This window comes from Pygoscelis adeliae, unplaced genomic scaffold, assembly GCF_000699105.1.
Source record: "Pygoscelis adeliae isolate BGI_AS28 unplaced genomic scaffold, ASM69910v1 Scaffold113, whole genome shotgun sequence".
NCBI classification, from domain to species: Eukaryota; Metazoa; Chordata; class Aves; order Sphenisciformes; family Spheniscidae; genus Pygoscelis; species Pygoscelis adeliae.
In genome coordinates this window covers 2,094,153-2,113,238 of record NW_008825108.1, presented here as the reverse complement: position 1 = coordinate 2,113,238, position 19,086 = coordinate 2,094,153, and the positions used below count along the sequence as shown (strand labels likewise).

General features: G+C 36.7%; 1 protein-coding gene across 1 annotated transcript in view; it reads left to right on the top strand.

Annotated features, from left to right (window-relative positions):
- Window positions 1-10,184: 10,184 nt before the first annotated feature.
- The window catches only part of PTPRQ (protein tyrosine phosphatase, receptor type, Q), a 127,242-nt gene continuing 118,340 nt past the window's right edge, over window positions 10,185-19,086 (top strand). Inside the window, exons 1-6 of the mRNA XM_009327521.1 lie at window positions 10,185-10,377; window positions 11,872-12,002; window positions 12,183-12,312; window positions 16,352-16,502; window positions 17,009-17,115; window positions 17,614-17,711. Coding sequence (XP_009325796.1) covers window positions 10,185-10,377; window positions 11,872-12,002; window positions 12,183-12,312; window positions 16,352-16,502; window positions 17,009-17,115; window positions 17,614-17,711 — 810 coding nt within the window. The remainder of the gene's footprint in view (window positions 10,378-11,871; window positions 12,003-12,182; window positions 12,313-16,351; window positions 16,503-17,008; window positions 17,116-17,613; window positions 17,712-19,086) is intronic.

Sequence of the window (19,086 nt, the reverse complement as noted above, 5' to 3'; positions counted from 1 at the left end):
GTATCCCTCATCACTTCTTAAAACAAAAACAAAAATAATGCAATAAAACTGTGAGCTAATTATTCTGTTGTGGTAAAGCCAGTATTTATTTTTTCTTGGTCTACTAGGTGGGATTTCAGAAAATGACATCAAAACAGTTGTGACAGCTACTACAGTGTCTTTTAATTGGAGTACAATGACTAAGGAATTTTCAGTTTCAGTTTCACTGCATGATACTTCTCAGATTATAAAAAACCCCAGTGGATTCTTTGTATGGAGTAATTTGACACCTGCCACCTTATATACATTTACGTTTATATTTGAACAATTACATCTGGAATTTATAAATGTGTCTCAATCACTGGATGTTCAAGCTGAAACAGGTATATATTAGAGTTTGTTGTAGTCACAGTGAATGCAAGGAAGCACTGTGTATTTTCTAGAAGAGTTAAGAGTAAATTGTGAAAAGCCTGTATTCCATTTTACAATTTTTAATAGATGTGGATTGTTTCATTTCTAGGAAGCTGGAAGAAATTGAATGTTAATGACATAGAAAGGTTATTTCTAATTAATATTTCTTAGTATTTTTAGGAGCAAGAATTCAAATTTGTATGTGCAAATATTTTAAGCTAACTACATTTTCTGCAGTCTAAAATAGAGTCAAATGAAGATGAGTGTATGGATTGAATTTGCTATATAGTTTCAATGAAAAGGCAGGGAAAATCCTGAATTTGGTAAGGATTTGGAACACTTTTTGCCAGGTTCAAAGTGATGGGTTTGTACTGCTGAGTGGCTAACCTAGCTACGCTGTTTTGTTAGAAGTGCTTTGAAGGAGGCAGGATTTTGTGGATGTTATGGCTTGATTGTGTAACTTGATTTCCTTAAATGTGCTACTCTGATAATGCAACTTAAAATCTTTAAAATTAAGAAAACAAAAGAAGGGATGATATAGGCTCAAATTCCACAAAATAATTATTTTCCTAAACTCAGGAAACTATTAAAAACAAACGATCTGTTAACTTCAATTTTAAACTTTAAAAAATGAACCATCAGAAACTAAGCTTAAACAATGATTTTTTTTCCTAGAGCAGGATAAAAATTAATGGATCTCTTTTTTTTTTTTTTTTGCTTCAGTGGGTTGTAGTTGGTACTCTTCTAATTCTGTCAATCAGATTTTTGAGGACACTCAGGATTTTGAAGGAGGGTTGATTCATAATTACTGAATTTTTTGGGGTTTGCAATCGTGAATTAATTAAATGCTATCATTGTCAAGATGTCTGTCTAATCATAAAAAATCTAAAACTGTACCACTGCCATAAATGGTACAGAATATCTTTAAAATCCTGTCCTTGTTCACCTATAGGCACCTGTTCCCAAGGGTGGATGGCATTCCAAAGCAGCTGCTATCAAATGGGTAAGGAGAGCAAGCCGTGGAAGGGGGCACAACAAATCTGTGAAACGTCTTCACGAGGGGCGCATCTTCTTGACATAGGGAGTGAAGAAGAACATGGTTTTATTTTGTCTTATCTCCAGACAATTAGTCAAATAATCATGTTATGGACGGGACTTAATGACCTAAAGGTCAGTCTATTTTATCTTCTTTGCTATTACATGTATGGAAACAGGAGAATTTTGAAATATAGAGCCCAATTCTTTTTTTTCTTTATGCAGTAAATAGGTTGGTTTTTTGTGTAGTTATTAGGAGTTATAAGAGGAATCATTATTTCTTCCTATTTAGAAATACTGAAAATATTTAGCAGGCTGTAGCTGGGAAAAAAAGACATAGTTTATACATAACCCATTTAATTTTTCTTTTTTTTTGAGTACTTCACACAAGTACACACTACTTGTGCCTGTAGGTGGTGCTGCATTACCAGATTTTAAATCTTATTCTATACATATGTTACTTACTATGGATCTCAAAGTCTGCGGTTGGCTTTCTCAGTTTTGATGTGCGTCTGAAATGTTGAGTGTTGAGCTTAGCAAGGTCTGTCCAGTATGGATGGATGCTGGATAGGCCAGTGGAAGGAGGGATTGGAGCAAGGTATTTCTTGTAAAAAATCTCCTGCTCCTCATATTTGGGATATGAGGGCTCTTAATGCCAGCTCTGCTGTTATTAAATGGTGTGTGATTTGGGAACAGCTACAGAGATAAAGAAAAGTATTGGGAAAGCTCTCAGAAAGATGGAGGCGCTCTGCCAGAAATGTGGGATCCAGTCTTCCTGTGATTAGGCTTAGTGAAAACTTCTTTTGTGGTAAGTATCAGAAGGTTGGGAGGAAGCCACTGTTTTTCGGTTTGGAAAATCTACACTCTGAAATTTAATTTTAATATTGTTTTGGTCAAATTAATTTTAAAAGAAATGCTGTGAAAAACAGTAAAAACAAAGTAAACTTTATTTGTAAGGGCAGAAGGTAAGTGATAAACATGTCATAGACAGAAAATTTCTTTTTTGCAGACTTTGTTAAAGAACTTAATGGGGCTACATAAACAGGTCCGAGTGGGATAACATGCAAACTGAGGAAACACAAACCTGCCTAGGTTTGTGGTTAGAGAAGCACTCTAACCTTCTTGGTTAGTAAAGCACCAGTAATATATGCATTTTACATATAATATTGTTTTATGCGTGAGATTTTAGAATTCTGTAATTTTTACACCATAGTGATATTAATCTTAACCAACTTGGTATTTTAGAAATAAGGTAGTATTTGTAAGAGGCTGTCAGAAATAGATGTCCCATGAAAGCATAATATTTTTGCAGATTTTTTTGGTTTTTTTTTTTTTTCTTTAAACCTCAGATTACACAGAAAATAGTTAATTGCCAGTTTGGAATTTGACTGTTAGTCAACTGTTTAATCGTTACATGCATTTTTATGTTTGTGGGAGTCTAGTCAGTTTAAATGAACTAGATGGGTACCTTGTTTTAAGAGTAGCAAGGGATAATAATAAAATGGTTGTTTTTCAAGCACTTCTTTCCTAAATATTTGTATTTAATTAGCATGTTCAAGTACTGTATGAACATGTTACAGTCCTTCTAAGTGTCATTGTTTTCATTTGCTCTCATCTTACGAGAACTCCAAATTGTACTTACACCAAATAGTACTTATCCCAGGAGTTCAAAGATCATGGGACATATACTAGGAATTGCAGGACTTGTTTAAAATCTGAGATAAAAAATACAGATTCAATTATTTTTGCTTTCTCTTTCATATTTGAACCATTAGGGAGTTAAATTTCTGTTTTCAGTTTTTTTTCTCCCAGTACCCATGGGACTTGAAATATTCTATGAAATTAAATGAAAGTTGAGACTCTGACCTGCTCAGAAGATTTCAGCAGCCTTAGGAAAACTGCCAAGCACTGTGACACTGATAAAAATTAGTGACATTGTGAGCAGCATTAGTTCTGTAGCATTTGTATTCTCACAGTTTCTCCTTCTTTAACCCTATTTTGATCTGTATCTGCATTCAAACCCTTCCTGATGAGGGTGAGCGTTCTTGTGAAAGACAACAGGGACCCTGGAGATGTAGGTCAGTGAGCTGGGTAAGAACGAATGGAGCGCTTTGGTGATACCCTCACGTCTGTCCTGACACTCTGTGCAGTTCTTCAGAGTTAGGAAGTGGAAAAGGTAGCTAAAGACTGTTTGCTGAGGCTTCTCTTATGAGCCCTGCTACAGCGGTTTGTATCATAGTAGTGTCTTGTGGCTTCCTGTGCTTGCAGTTAACTCGGGTGCCCAGGAAGACCAGTGTAAGAAAAAGATACGCGTTGATTTACATAGTATTTTTGAAATGGCAGGCTAGACACAGTAGTCCTCCTGAAAGTCAAGTTGAATTATTTCATACCATTGAAATTCTTCTTCGCTCTCCTGGGAAAATGAAAGACATCACAGTATTTTATTTGATTTTTTTCAATTCAACGGATGAGTTCGTAAAAATAGGCTTAGTCTCAACAAACATGATTTTTTGTTGTTTTCTCAGAGAAATGGAAAAAATCTTTTCTCTCCTCCCCATCCCCCCTTTTGAATATCTTTAACAAAATGGAAAAGTAGAGGAAGTCTTAAAATTATGGTGGTACCTCAACTTTTCTCCTTTACAATACTTAAAGCATTTACTTAGGTTGTAGGACCACAGACTCGCTATGCCTGAAAGCACTTATGCTAGTATACCTCCTGAGAGTGCTCCAATGTCATGCATAAATGTGTTGCGTTTTTTATTAATCCCCTGTAGATGTTAGTATATGTTAGTGCAGTGCACACTGAAACCTGTCTCCCACTAGAGGGGTCTGTATTGCAATGCTGTGAGCATGTTCTACAAGCATCCTTCCTTCAAAATACCATGTTGCCCCAGGCTAGTGTTTGTAGGGTTCTGCTGGAGAAACTGAAAGTACCTCAAAGGTTAGAAACTTGGAGTCAGGCGTGAGTGAGTGTCCTAACAGCTGAGCTACTGGCCAATGGGAGAAGGGGGAAAAGACGGCACTTCCTCATCTGTGAATCTAGCCCTGGATTTTTTCCAGCTAAACTGTTTTTGCTTTCAGACCAAATTTATGAATATTTTTGTCTGAATGAATTTTTTTTTAAGTGAATAACATTTTTAGAAAATTATCCTTCCACGTTTATTAGATTACTTGTTTAATAGTGATGTTTAAAGGATTGTTTGTAATGATCAAACACTCTTCATTAGCCTGATGTGGCTTTTATTATATTGTATTACTACCTTGTAATCTATTGTAATAGAAGGGATAGAATTTTACACTGAAATGTTTACTTCATTCAAAACGTTCCTATATAATTAATTTGTATGAATGAAGTATGTAAATTTTGGATGTTTAGGATATATGCTTGCAATGGCAAAAGCCCTAATAATTCATCAATATAATGTAAAAATACATGGACTTTTTATTTCATTTTTTTCAATGTAGGAAGAAGGTCAGCTCTTGTGGACAGATGGATCTCCTTATCTTCTAAAGGCTGGTATCTCAACTTTGTCAATGATACCAGAAAATGAAACTGACTGCTATGCCCTTCAGAGAGATCCCACTGGTCCAGACTATTTCTTCACAGGATTTTTCTGCTATATACAGCTACCATATATTTGTGAATATGAATGTAACTATATTTCTTCCAATTTTGTGCATTTATTTTTAAAAGCCTTCCCCCGATTATGTTTATCTTTGAAGATACAAATATAAAAAGTTTTTCATGATTTTTCAATGATTTTTTCATTTTTGGTGTTCTTTTTCAGTACCTCTGGTACCAGAAAACTTCACGTTTAGTGTGCGTGATGTCAAGACAACTGAAGCTGTATTTATGTGGAGTGATATGGACATATGGCTTAAGTCAGGCTTTGCACTTATAATGAAGTACTATTTTGATCAGTGGAAGCCATACATTCTGAGCTTGCCTGTGAATACAACTCAAACAAAAATTGTGCAGTTGTCTCCTGGCCTTTGCTACAGTTTTCTATTAGCAGCAAGGAACCCAGAAGGAGCACAGACTATCTTAAGTCCAATTCTGAAGGTAGAAACAAGTAAGTTACAAAAATAAATAGCAGTAATAACCGGATAATCATACAGTTTTTATATTTTTCCTTTAATTATGCTATTGCTTTTGTTGATATTTTGTCTGAAAATATAAATAACTCTGAACATGAATTCTGAATCCAGTATTGACCAGTTGGTGTAGTGGATTCCGTCGTCTTCATTTTGCTTTTGTGTTAAAATGCTTTATTGGGGTTGATGAGGAAAAACTCAGGAGTTTTCAGGGGCCACAGGCAGAAAGCCAGCTACAAATTCTGTTTCTGTGAAGTATATTTTAAAAGCTCATTCTTACCATCATTTTACTCACAGAATTCCTACTGACATCCAAAGGGAAAGCTGGATGTCAGAGTAGCAGTAAAGTATTTTTTGGCCATGTTGATGAAATGCAGAAGCATACATTCCAATCTGAAGTAAAAGATTTTGTTGGAATAAACAGAGATATCCCTATATATCTGCAGTAAAGATTAAGACAAGCTTCATAGTTTAAAAATACACTGTGTTTAGACCCACTGCATGATGCAGTATGGCATAAGAAAAACTCGTGAACCAATTAACTTGTGTTCTAGTAAAATCTAGCTGAATGAAGCCAAATGAAACCTGCCAGTTGGTAGAGATGAAAAATACCTTTGCATCTAAAGGTGATCAAATGGACATGTCCTCAAGGAAAAATTACTTCATGGACACAATTTTAGGTGCAGATTTTCTTGTGGTACTCAGAATGTACTCAGATTTGCAAAAGTTAAAGAAAACATACCTGCCCTAACATTTTTACCAATTCTGGCAAAGCAGTCCAAATGTGAGACAGAGGTCCATTTTCTTAAAGTCAGAACAAAATACAGATTTTTCTTTAGGAGAAAGAACTGTTCCTTTTCTCCAGCAAGCACATTTTGTACAGTTCACTACTTCTTCCCCTGGGCTGCTTCAGTGCACTTGAATCCTGTGCCTACCAGCTTCTCTGCTCCATAATCTGATGGTTTGTTTTCTGTATATAAGACCTTGTAATGCAAGTTACCTCTATAATGGAGGAAAGATATTCCTGCTTTCTCCTATGAGAAGCAAATACGTGTTTTACCTCAGAAATCAGCTTTTCAGCTGCAACTTTGCTATCTACAGAAACATGATTGTCCAGGCAAGGAAAAATAGGACGATTTCCTAATTATTAGACTGGTGACTGAATTGTTGGAAGAGGTGTAGGAGACATAATAAAGAACTGTTTCAAAATGATTGATAAAAATAGCATACATTGAACAATTACACTTTCTGAAATTCAGTAGATTTTGCCATTTAATTCATTAGGACCAGGTTTTAACCAACATGGGTAATTCATACCATTTGTCTTAGATGATGTTTCTGATCTGACTGAAGTACAAGAGAGAGGACCTAAGTGAGGAGACCGAGTTCTACATAAAGAGCTGGGCGATTCAGAAAACCTCAGTTGGATAGTGAGAATATTCCCCTGCATATCAATATTAGATACACACTCAAGGTTGCTTTGTTTGATTTGCTCTAATACTATTTACCATTAATGTAAGTAAGTGTGTACTGTTAGCTTTTCAGGCTGTATTTTAAAAAAAGTTAAGTTATTGGTAGATATCAGAAGCTATCATCCTATTTCTATTCCTAATCTTATTCAATAGGACCATTGCACTCCCAGAAGTTAGAGGCTACATATGTTTCATCTGCAGAAATACATTTAAAGTGGAAGCCTCCACAGCATTCATCCAGTGCTTCTTTTCATTACTACCTCATCAACATTTTGGATACTGAAACCAACGTTTGGGAACAGTTACCAGTTGAAAAAAGCAAGACTTCAATAGTAATAGGAAATGTAAAACCTTATCATCAGTATCAGGTATATTTACAGAACGTAGCAGAAAAAGGAACTCTAAGCTGCCATGAAAAGCCTATATTAATCACAACAGGTGATGTATCCATTTTCTGGAGGTTTTATTTCACCAGACAGAGTTTAAATTGAAAATACAAGGCACAAAAATATTTTCAAGGCCATGTACAGACTGCGGTTTGTTGGAATGTATTGGGGGAAAGTTGGGGGAATTCTTTTCTGTATTATCTGTTTACTGGTTCTAACCTTCAGAACCTTCCAAAAGAGTGAACATACCTATCCCCTTATTTATTTATTCACTTACTTACTTACAGCACATTAATATGTGCTAAAGAAGCGACATCCTATTTGATAAATATTTATGGTTCGTATATTTAATTTTAGCAAAGCAGAAACATTACCATGATGTCTCAAATTATGTAAGAGAAGACAGATTCATTTTTTTCCTAATCATAGATACTGTGACTCAGATTGTGTCGTCTTTGTTACTCTCTATATATCCAATGGAAAGGAATATGCTTGTAAAATAAGTCCCTATTTGTTATGAGAAAACAGAGAGCAGAATCTGCCTGTAACAGGTAGTTGACTACAAACTATTTTAAGAAATAATTAAATGAATTAGTAGTTTTAAAATAACGAAATTTTTAGAAGCAAAAATAAACCAGAAGGCATCATTTGGAAGTGATTGTAAATTGATAGTAGGTTTGATATGTGGTTTCATACTGACATCTTTTTCTTTGATCAAGCTGTCAGTCCACCTACAGCTGTTTACATTCACCCAGAGGATGTACAAGAAGAGAGTGCAATCCTTCACTGGAAGCTGCCGCAAGAGGGTCACGAATCCTACATTCAAGTGAAACCTAATGCAGACATAGGTGAAACTAGAAAGTTTTTACTAAACAATACAGAAGAATTTAAGGTTGATCTCCTAATTCCTGGAATGGCTTATGAAATAGCGGTGGCAAGTGTGAATAATGGAAATATGAGTGAACTGAAGACCATTCAATGCACTTTAAGTAAGACATCTTTTAACAGTGGAAACTACAGACTAATACACACAACATCAGTCTCATTATCGTTACTATCATCTAACAGATTTGGTAGATCAAGTTGATTTGCATAATAGCCAAGAATCAAAAGTAGAACATAAAACGTACTGATCCAATCCTAATTGTTAACAGCAAAGTAGATGCTGTTAACTTTCAAAGGGGGTGCAGCCTTGGGAAACACATTGGTAGTACTGATAATTGTGATGAGGACCTGTCCTGGTTTCGGCAGGGATAGAGTTAATTTCCTTCCTAGTAGCTGGTACAGTGCTGTGTTTTGGATTTAGGGTGAGAACAATGTTGATAACACACCGATGTTTTAGTTGTTGCTAGGTAGTGCTTACACTGGTCAAGGACTTTTTAGTTTTCCGTGCTCTACCAACTGAGAGGGCTGCAGGTGCACAAGAAGCTGGGAGGGGGCACAGCCAAACTGGCCAAAGGGACAGTCCATACCATGTGACGTTATGCTCAGTACAGCTTGGGGAATGGGTGGGCATCGGTCGGCGGGTGGTGAGCAATTGCATTGTGCATCACTTGCTTTGTGTATTATTGTTCTTATTCTTATTCTTATTCTTATTCTTATTCTTATATTATTATTATTACTATTATTTTATTTCAATTATTAAACTGTTTTTATCTCAACCCATGAGTTTCTCTCACTTGTGCTCTTCCAATTCTCTCCCCCACCCCACCGGGGGGGCGGGGGGGGAGTGAGCAAGCGGCTGTGTGGTGCTCAGTTGCCGACTCAGGTTAAACCACGACAGGACCATAGTTGGGAATCCTGTTCCCACTGACAGAAGAAATTGGGTGAATAATTGATTTGCATTGAAATAAGAAAATATTGGAATGGCTGAAACAGCTTATTTGTTTTTGGAAGTGCATTAGTTGTTCTGTGAACTGTGAGAGAGAAATTACCCTACTATTCATGAGAGGGTGCTGGGGAAGGACTTTAAGAGTTAGAAGTAGTAGTAGCTGAAAGATAAAAGCTTTACATTGTTTATCAAAATGCCTTTCCTGTTAGTCTTAGTTTACAAAGATGTTGAAATGCTTTTGGCACAGTATAAATTTTTTGCATATGTGAAAGGAATGGGCAGGATTCACTTATACGTGTGGTACATAAAGGCTGCAGCTGTCAGGTTATAGATATATGAAATGCTGCGTTGTCATTTTTTTCTAAATGATTACAGTATTTTGGAGGGTAGCAGGCTTAGTCTTTTTCAGAATTTTTTATATAGGATTAGATTTAATACCTCATTCAAGACACAGATGACAGAAAATTCTAGATGGGATTTTTCACAGCTGTCAGAGCCAGCTGTAAGGGAAGAAAACTAAACACGTCAATATTGCATCCATCAAATGTATCTCATTCTCCATGCTTATCTCCCTGTCCACATGTACATTTCTGTATATTTTTTCAGCTATCCTGACTTACCTTCTTGGTGCAGCTGTGGTTGAAAAGGTAATTCATTGATACCTTGGAAGCCTAACTTGCTTTGATTCATAAATCATTTGTCAAATGCTTCAGGATTCCAGTAATAAACACCTAAAAAGATCAGGTTGTTTATTTTTCTGAGCAATGACATGTTATATTATGGTAGCTATTCATTTGCACTGGGCAAGCATATTTCTCAGGGCAGCTGCTTCAGATTTATTGTGTGGTTTTCATTTAATTTATTTTCATCTGATCTAACATGTGGCAATATTTTTTTCTTTTTTTAGAGCCCAAGCCTGTTCAAATTGTAGTTCCTTATGTGCTTTATAGCAATGCTGTGGTATTATTTGTTCGCATGCCTGATATTGGAGTATTTGATGGCATATATGTTACAAGTAAAGGAGGACCTAATGTGACATTTGTTTTAAAAAGCGATGGTAAAATAACACTTGAAAACCTTACTGCAGGAACAGAATATGATTTCTGTGTCTCCACAAAAAGTGGAAAAATGTTGAGCTCCTTTTACCATGTATCTGGTGTAAAAACATGTGAGTATTTTAAGTTTATTCCTATAAAATTGCACCATATTAAATTTTGATTTGTAAACTCTTTTAACTTTTTATTTTGGTGCAATAGAAAAGACAGGCTATTTAAAAATCACCTTGATATATCTGTGTAAGCAATTAATAATTACACTACTAGCTGTTTTTTAAACAAGACTATAACGATCCTTTATAATTTCTAGACTTTCTAAATTGTGTTCTTTATATCAAGTCTATAAAATGTCTAGCAAGTATTTCAGGATTTTAGGCTGTTGTTCTTGTGGGAAACAAGACATATTTTGACCATTTGTTTTAGCCAAGAAGATGAGTATGAATGGAGTTACTTCTGTGTCTTGAAATTTGTAAATTTATTCCTCCCTGTGCATCTTTAAGCATTGAGATTTCCATTTTTCAAGATAATAAATTCAATAACAAAGACATGAAAAAAAAGTATTATGAGAAGGGGACTCCTTCTAGCAAGGCCTTTAAAAAAGGAATTTTAATAAGAACTTAAAAACTGTTTAAAAATATCTGCTGAAATTCTGTGGTTTGACTTTCCTATTTTTTATTATAATTGTACTTCCAGAAGTTTTTCTCTTCCTGTTTTATCTTTTTCCTTCTAAATTCTTTTCTGCTCTGTTTCTTTCAGAGTAGAAATGTTATAAAAGGAAAAACTAAGATAGGATAAAAAGAAGTAAGGAAGAAAGAAGAGTAGAATGAGGGCAAGACAGAAAAATTCCTCCCCAAATAGTGAAAATGTTGAAAGCTGATTTTATCTTAAACTATAGTTTTAATAAAAACTTGGGTTTTGATCAATCTTATGAAAGCATTTCCTAAATTTAGTGTGATACTGCCTTAGAAAACCTAGTTTCGGGCTGTCATTTCTGGGGCCCCAAAAACTTGGAAGTAAAAAAAATACTGACCCCTCACACCTATACAGTTTTTCTTAGAAAAAGTGTAAATTTTGGTACATTCCAGCCAGAAGCGGCTGTGGTGGGAATGAAAGAGATGCAGAGAAGAGTGGAAGCTCCTCTGTAATGTGATCTGAATTGTATTATACAAGGCTATACTAATTAGGGATAAAGTGTATTTGTCTTGCCTGGTCTACCCAGTTTTGCTGAGCTGTTTGACAAAATTTAGGTCCATTCTGAGCACTACGGTGGTAGTATTGGGGGGATTAACTTCATTCTGGAGGACTTTCCCGCCTAGGAGTGCCAGCTCTATCCTCAGGGAGAAATGCATGTTCAGCCCCGTGTAATTTTAAGATAAACAAGCAAGCAATTTTCTTCAGATAGTGGCAATATTATCTCTTTGTTCTTTCATCATTTTTCTATTTTGGAATGTCTGCGTGTTTGCATGCCTGAGATCAGATTTTGCCCTCTATTTGTTTGAATCTGTTACTGATTGTCTTCACTTCTATGTCTCCACAGGAGATATAAGAAGTGTTGGATTGAACAAAGTCTTGGATTGAACAGTAATGTGTTTTATGTCCTTCTGTAGGTCTGGCAGCTCCACTCAATGTACGAGAAGGTAACGTTACAGACACTTCAATACAGATCGCTTGGGACCGTGCTGATGGAGATTTTCAGCAATATGAAGTTACATGTACAAATTGTGCAAGTGCTTTCAGGGTATGTTTTTTAAAAGACGACTTGTGTATAGGCAATGCAGTTATTTTTCAGAGTCTTCTATTAAGTAATCAGAGGTTAAACTAAAAGCTGTATCTCCCATTAAAATAGGTTGAGGTACCATTTACATAAGATAAGCAAATTTTGCAAGCAGTTCTGTGAAAGCTGCATTTGGTTTTCTAGGTCCAGAAGGTCAAGCAAGAAACAGCAACGTTTTCCAGCCTTACTCCTGGTAAGCTGTACAATTTTACAATTCGAACAGAAAAGGAAGGTTTCAGAGACAGTATTTTTGTGACGAAGGAAATAGAGACAGGTGAGACCACAACGTTGTCAAATTCAGCATTTTTTTTACTCCATCTATATGTCTTGCTTTCTTCTTGGATTTTATTTTTATCTCAAATAGAGAAAAGTAATTCAGTCATCTTCATCATTTTCTCCTTACTCTTTCATTGTTATTTTCCTTATTCTTTGATTGCTTGTGTCCTTTAAGAATGTGAATATGGTTACAGTGTACAATGAACTATCAATGTTAACTTCATAATGACTCAAGCAGGTGTACGGTCCAGTTACTGGTACTTGCACACTGTCTGGCTACCAACATTACAGAAAGCAAAATCTTTTTTCTTAGACTTCTCTTTAATGTTTGATTTCTCACTTCAGTGCTGAGTTTGAACACACTTAGGTGTTCCGAACTAAATTAGTTTTATGATGTTCTCTTCTTGGCCTCCCCTTATATCAGGATTAATTTTCGGTTTTCTACATTTAGTTCTACTTTGGGTCAGGACACTTGATTCTCAGCAGCATAGTTCTGTTCTGTTGTAGTTCTTCTCCTAGCTGCTAGTGGCTTCCTTCCATTATACATTTAAAAACCATTCTTTCATTGTTATTTTTTTCCTTTCTAAATTAAGATCCCTTGAAGTCAGATTTTTCTGCTTCTTTTTCTCACTCCAGCAAGTATGTTCATTCTGAAGGGTTCTTTCATTTTTGGAATGATGTTTCTCCTCTCTGTCCATATCAGGCTTTCACTCATAACACAATTATGTGGCTTTTTTTTGATGTCACTGTGAATAAGTCTATTCAGATAAGTACTCTGGCCAGTAACCTTCACATACTGTCTTGAGATAATAATTTCAGAGTCGTATCAGTTCACTGTTGCTCCTTTCAATAAGCATGATGTTCTTATTCCAGTGAAAATACATTAAAAGAGAGTTCTGAGCTGCTCTCTGTCTCCAGTAATGTACAGTGCCATAGATACTGAGATGTCCTGCTCCAGTGGAAAACGGTGCCTTCATCTAGGGTGTAGGAATTCATGGTGTGGAGAGAAAAGAGTTTTGGTAGTTAGCTCTAGATAAAACCTGGACCAGACTAGCAGTGTCACTATTCTTGCCTAGCAGAGTAACTCGGCAGTGGCTCTGAGGCTGGTCTTCACTCTAGGGGTACATCCACGATTGCATTGCTTTTTGGTTGTAAAGTTATAGCGAATAATAAACTATGTAGTGTCTTATAGTTTAGATGTAGAACAAGGAAGGATCTTACTAGTATAGGAAAAATATGCTTCAAAAACATCTTTGGGTTCTTTCAAGGAGTCATCAAACATGTGGTAAGGGAGATGCAACTGATATATGCTTTGTGGATTTCCAAAAACCTATCAGTGAGATTCCCGTACTGTGGCTCTTAAAAAAGCAGCCAGTCTTTTAAATTGAACTAACAACAAGGAATAGAAGATAAAAGTAGTTTTCACAGTGGAGGGAGGTTGTCAGATGACTTCTGGGACCTGTTCTGTCCAAAACGTTCATATATGATCTAGAAAAGTAAGCAAACACAGAGGTGACAGAGTTTTCTGATGTAAAGTTACTCAGGATAGTAAGGATGAGAACTAACAGAGTAACTGAGGAAAAGACCTTATATGCCTCAGTGGCTGGATGTTAAAGTGTCAGATGCAATTTAGTTTAAATAAGCGTAAAGTGATACACAAGGCAAAAATGTCACAAACTTCACAAATATATGGTCAGCTCTGAGCTGACTGTTATGTCTCTGGAGCAGTATCTTGAGAATATGATGGGTAGTTCCATGGAAAAATCAGCATATAGCTCAGCAGCAAAGTAAAAAGCAGCTGGGATGTTAGAATAGGTTATAGGACAAAACAGAAAACATCGCTGTATTGTCTGTAAAAATCCAGGTACTTTTGCCTCTTGAATACAGCATGCAGTTCTGGTCCTGTTAGGTTGTGTGATAAAAGTTCACCTGCACACCCACAAAGAAGCGCAGAGAGGCAATGGCAAGAAGGGGAACCCAAATAATACCCTGCCAGGCTACTCCCAGGCCCATCACAGGAGCCATCAGCCCATCAAAGGCCCATCTCCACAAGTCCAGAGGAACACAGTGGCGGGCAGGAACCCAAATTACAGACTCCTGAGGAATGAACACTCTGCCCAGGTCCTTCCCAGGGCTGTCTCAGAAGAGCCTTAGCCCCTGTGTCCAGGCGTGAAGCCCATCAAGACAGGTCACTGGGAGGAGCTCTGTGGATCACCTTGTGGACTAAGGGGGTTTACAGCCTCGGGGTGTAGGACATGTTATGGGATGCCAGAGAAAAGCAGTTTGGGATTGCACAGGACTTATTATGGGGTGCTTAAGGGAGGAGTCAAAGGCAGGAAAAGGGAGGGGATTAGGTGATTTGGGGAAGAACAAATGTGGAAAAATAGAGGGCTAAGGGGATAAAAACAACTCATCACATGTAAATGATTTGCTTGTCTGACTGTGCCCTGCACCTGATAAGCGCAATCTGTCCTATCTTACTAAAACCCTTTCTAACTCCTTGTTCTGTGTGCATGTGTGTGTACAGGAGCGTGAGTGCAGCAACTGGAAGCAGACCATGAGTCAGAGAGCCCTTGTGTCTGTCATGCAGCATCTAGAGCAAGTGCGGGTGTGTGAGTGAGTGTGTGGCTGCTAGTGAGATCCAGCTGGATGGGCTGGTGGGTAGGTCAAGTGGCCTGGGAGCAAGGGGGTGGTTGGGCCAGCTCTGGGTGTGAGAGCATCTGTGTATCTCTAAGGGCGAGAGCACAGGGGTGTTGCCTGTTGGGACCTGGGAAGTCCTGGCCAGCTCTGCGTGTGTGCCAGCAACTGGGTAGACTGGGATCCAGGGGCATCTACTGGGCAGACTGAGTGTCTGAGCCCAGCTGCTGGGGACATCCACCTTGTACCTATGTCTGTAAGTATTCTCACTAGTGGACCTCCATTCTCAGCTGGAGAGGGGAGCAGGATGACGCCGTTGGTGCTGTCTGTGTTAGTGCCAGTGCTCTGAGTGTCTGCCTATGATCAGTGTGGCCGGCCACGTATATGGGTATATATGTGGTGTATATGTGTGCTCTGTGTGTGTGTGCATGCTGGAAACACAGCTTCAGCCTTGCTGCTGGTTGGACCTGGGGACATGGCCTCTCAGGCTGCTGGATCTGGCATGTTGTATTTTCCTCTAACGGTCCCTAATGTGAAAAAATATAGTAGATGCGATCGAAAACGTTCATAGGAGGGCAGCAAGTGTGATCAAAGATATGTAATGTTTTGCATTTAAAGACCCACTGTGCTAAAACTGATACAGGAACAATGATGTAATGTAAAATCATTTGTGAGAGGATAAGTCACGGAGAGGTAATTATGGAGTGAGTAAGAAATGATAATTCACTGACATTTCCTTTGCAAGAACTAAGGACTTGAAACTAGAAGAGAGCAAGTAGAAAACAAGCAAAAGGAAAAGGTTGTTTATGAAATTTATAGATAAGTTACAGAACTGGCCACATGATATTTTGTGTGATGATTGTGGTCATAGGTTCAAGTGGAGACTGAAGACATTCATAAAAGAGGAATCTGCTGAGGTTTACTAAATTCACAGAAATCACCTTTGGCTCAGGAAATCCTTGGGCTGCAAACTGCAGCCTGGGAGATGACTGAAGGGGATTACCACTCTGTGCAAGTCTTGCTTTTCTGTAGACATATGCTTTTGGCCACTGTTGAACACAAGATACTGGGCTCGTGGGGACATCGGTCTCAGCCCAGTATGTTAGCTCTTATACTCACATTTATTTTCTTGAGGAATTGTCCATTTTTGAGGAACTCCACATCAGTGATATCAGAACTGCGCTAAGTAGCATTACAGAGCAGCAAGCAGCTTGGCTCTGGATCCTGTGGATAACGAAGTCCCTATACACATTGCCACAGCGCTATTAGTCTGTGTGTCCTTGAGATAAGCAAGGACATGACATAAGTTTTCTGGAGTTTTTATTGCATTCTGACGACATGAGTCCTGTATGTATTTAAAATGTATTTTAAAAGTAATGCATTTTTTTATTGTCACACAGTACCAAGTGCAGTTAAATATCTGAACTATAGCAGAGGCTCTGAATCAGTAACTGTTACCTGGCCACCAGCCCAAAATATGTTTGATGGATATGTTATTTCAATAAACAGTAAGGTCTTCAACGAGGAGAAAATGTTACCTTCCGGTATAAGGTATGAGGATTACATTTAAAAGATAACCGACATGAACTCAAAACAGATGTTTCACTGTATATTTAAAATAAGTAGCCCACAGTGTTACTTACATGTGATATATATTTGATGTTTTAGTTGATACACATTACTATACCCATGTGAAAAAAGGTCATTTTAAGAATTGCATTTTTTAACAAATTACAAATCTCATATGATGTGTTTGTGCAAAGAAAAGCAAACAAAATACTGCACTGGAGTGAGCACCAGTAGAACCTGTGTGTCATTCTGGATGTTTAATTTAATCTTTTAAGACTTTCTAGTACTTGGACTTGCTGTGAACCATAGTGTGATGCATCCTGTTTAAGATTTTATCATACTAAAATAGTTTTTGACTAACAGCATATACACATGTATACACACATCATGTATAAATAATATCCATAATACTATAAAGAATTAACATATGAAGACACATGCATTTTTAAAATCCTGAAGAACACAATCTCTTTTTTTAATCTTTGTAGAATGTACAAATTCGAGAGTCTTCTGCCAGGCACTGATTACTTAATCAGTATTGTGACAACCAATGGACTAAAAAGAAGTCACCCCACCATCCTCCAGATTAGCACCTGTACGTTCATGGTTTATTAATAACTTTTCATGATTTCAGATAATTAGGGTTGTTACATTTTAAGGTATTGTCTAAGAAAAGCTATTCCTTATTAAATCAATGCATCTTACCAATGGCTGGATTAATGTATGTATGTCTTTCTTTTCAATCTAAACATCCTTGAAAGTTACTAAGTAAATAAAAGCTTTTAAAACACAAACAAGTTTCCTCTGTAGTTAATGGGATTCTGCCAGTAACTGAATCAGCAGTAATATTAGGATGATACAACTTTTTGATAAAAATTTACAAACACTGATTTTATTTCTGATTCTATTGCTAATACGTAGAGGTGAATTTAATTTATTTTATAGTCTTCTTAAGTACAATATGAAATCTGGTTCTACACTGAACTATAAAATAATGAATTACAGCAGTGTCTTCTGTAGATGTTAATTTCCTTCAAATTAATATAGATTATTTTGATACTAATTTTTGCATCCACTCCTGTCTTTACCTCAGATCCTGATCCACCGTCAGATTTACAGGTGTTTGGGCAAGAAGAAAATACAGTCTATTTTTCTTGGAAACTACCAAGAGGAGGATTTGATATGTTTCAGGTAAGATAAGAATGGGAAGAAATCAATGCAATCCTTTACTTTTTTTTTTTTTTAATTTCTCAATGAAATTATCATCCTGTACGTACTGCAAACCGAACACTAAATATTTGTCTTTATAACCCACATAAGTATGGGAGGGAAATATTGCTATGGGAGAAGATCGGCTAAATACATATTTCATATTGCATGACAATTTTTTTAAAAGATTGTAAAATTATGCTTTCAAAAGCTTTCAAAAACTGATTTTTCAGCTAGTGTGCAATAACAATTTACAGGTCAAGGGTTGAACGCAACTGCAATGTAATTTTTTTTCTTAGCTTTCCGAACTTGTAAGACAAATTAATTTCATTAAACTGCAAAATAAAAATTCATTCTATGTAGAAGGATTAGATCCTTCTATATGTTTTCTTTAGAAAGTTCCACAGTAAAACTTTTTTTTTTAAATGTAGAAATTTACAAGACAAAACTGCAAACATTTGACACCTCCCATACCCTCCCATCCTTGGGCACTAAGTAGTTTAGTGATAGGTTGAAACTGGACATACATAAGAAAAACAGTGAATGTTTTTTCTGAATTTGTTTAATCCTTTATACTTCACAATTTCATTATGCCCTGTTTGAAAGGGTACACTTTTTTATTTTAAACCTGGTATTCTTTAGGTTCTTGTGGTATTAGAAATAGCTAGTACTTCCCTATTCAGCATACCCATACCTTTCATGATTTTACAAGCTTTAATTTCTCAGTTGTCTTTTGTGCAGCATTCATATGTGGAAGCTGTTTTACATCTCTTATTATTTTTTTCTTTAATTTTTCTAAGCCTTTGATATCCTTCTTGAGATTGGGTGTTCACCTAGGATGTGGGCGCATAATGGAGTTATCAAAAGGTTAATAGTGTTTTCTGTTTTGCTTCCTATTCCTTTCCTAGGCAATAACATGTTGCCTACCTTTCTGACTACTGTCAGACTTTTTAAAAAAACCTCTTCTGTGGACATTTCAATTTGAGACAGCTCAATTTGACTCAAAATTCATAGTTCATTGACAATTATTCTGGTGTGGGAACATCCTTGACCATTGAAACAAATAATTCAGTTACTATTTCTCATATAGACTTGTCTATACTGAGTGCCCACTTTGTACTTTGGTCAGTTAGTGGCCTCTCCAACACCCAGATAAGCTTATTGTGTGTTTAAATTATTGTTTTCATTAGTTGTTTTACCATTTTCAGTTTGCTCTTCAGTCTCCTTTGACCTGCTGACCTGTGTTTCTGCTCTGCCCTGCTTCCCTGTGCTTCTTAGAATCATAGAATCATAGAATGGTTTGGGTTGGAAGGGACCTTAAAGATCATCTAGTTCCAACCCCCCTGCCATGGGCAGA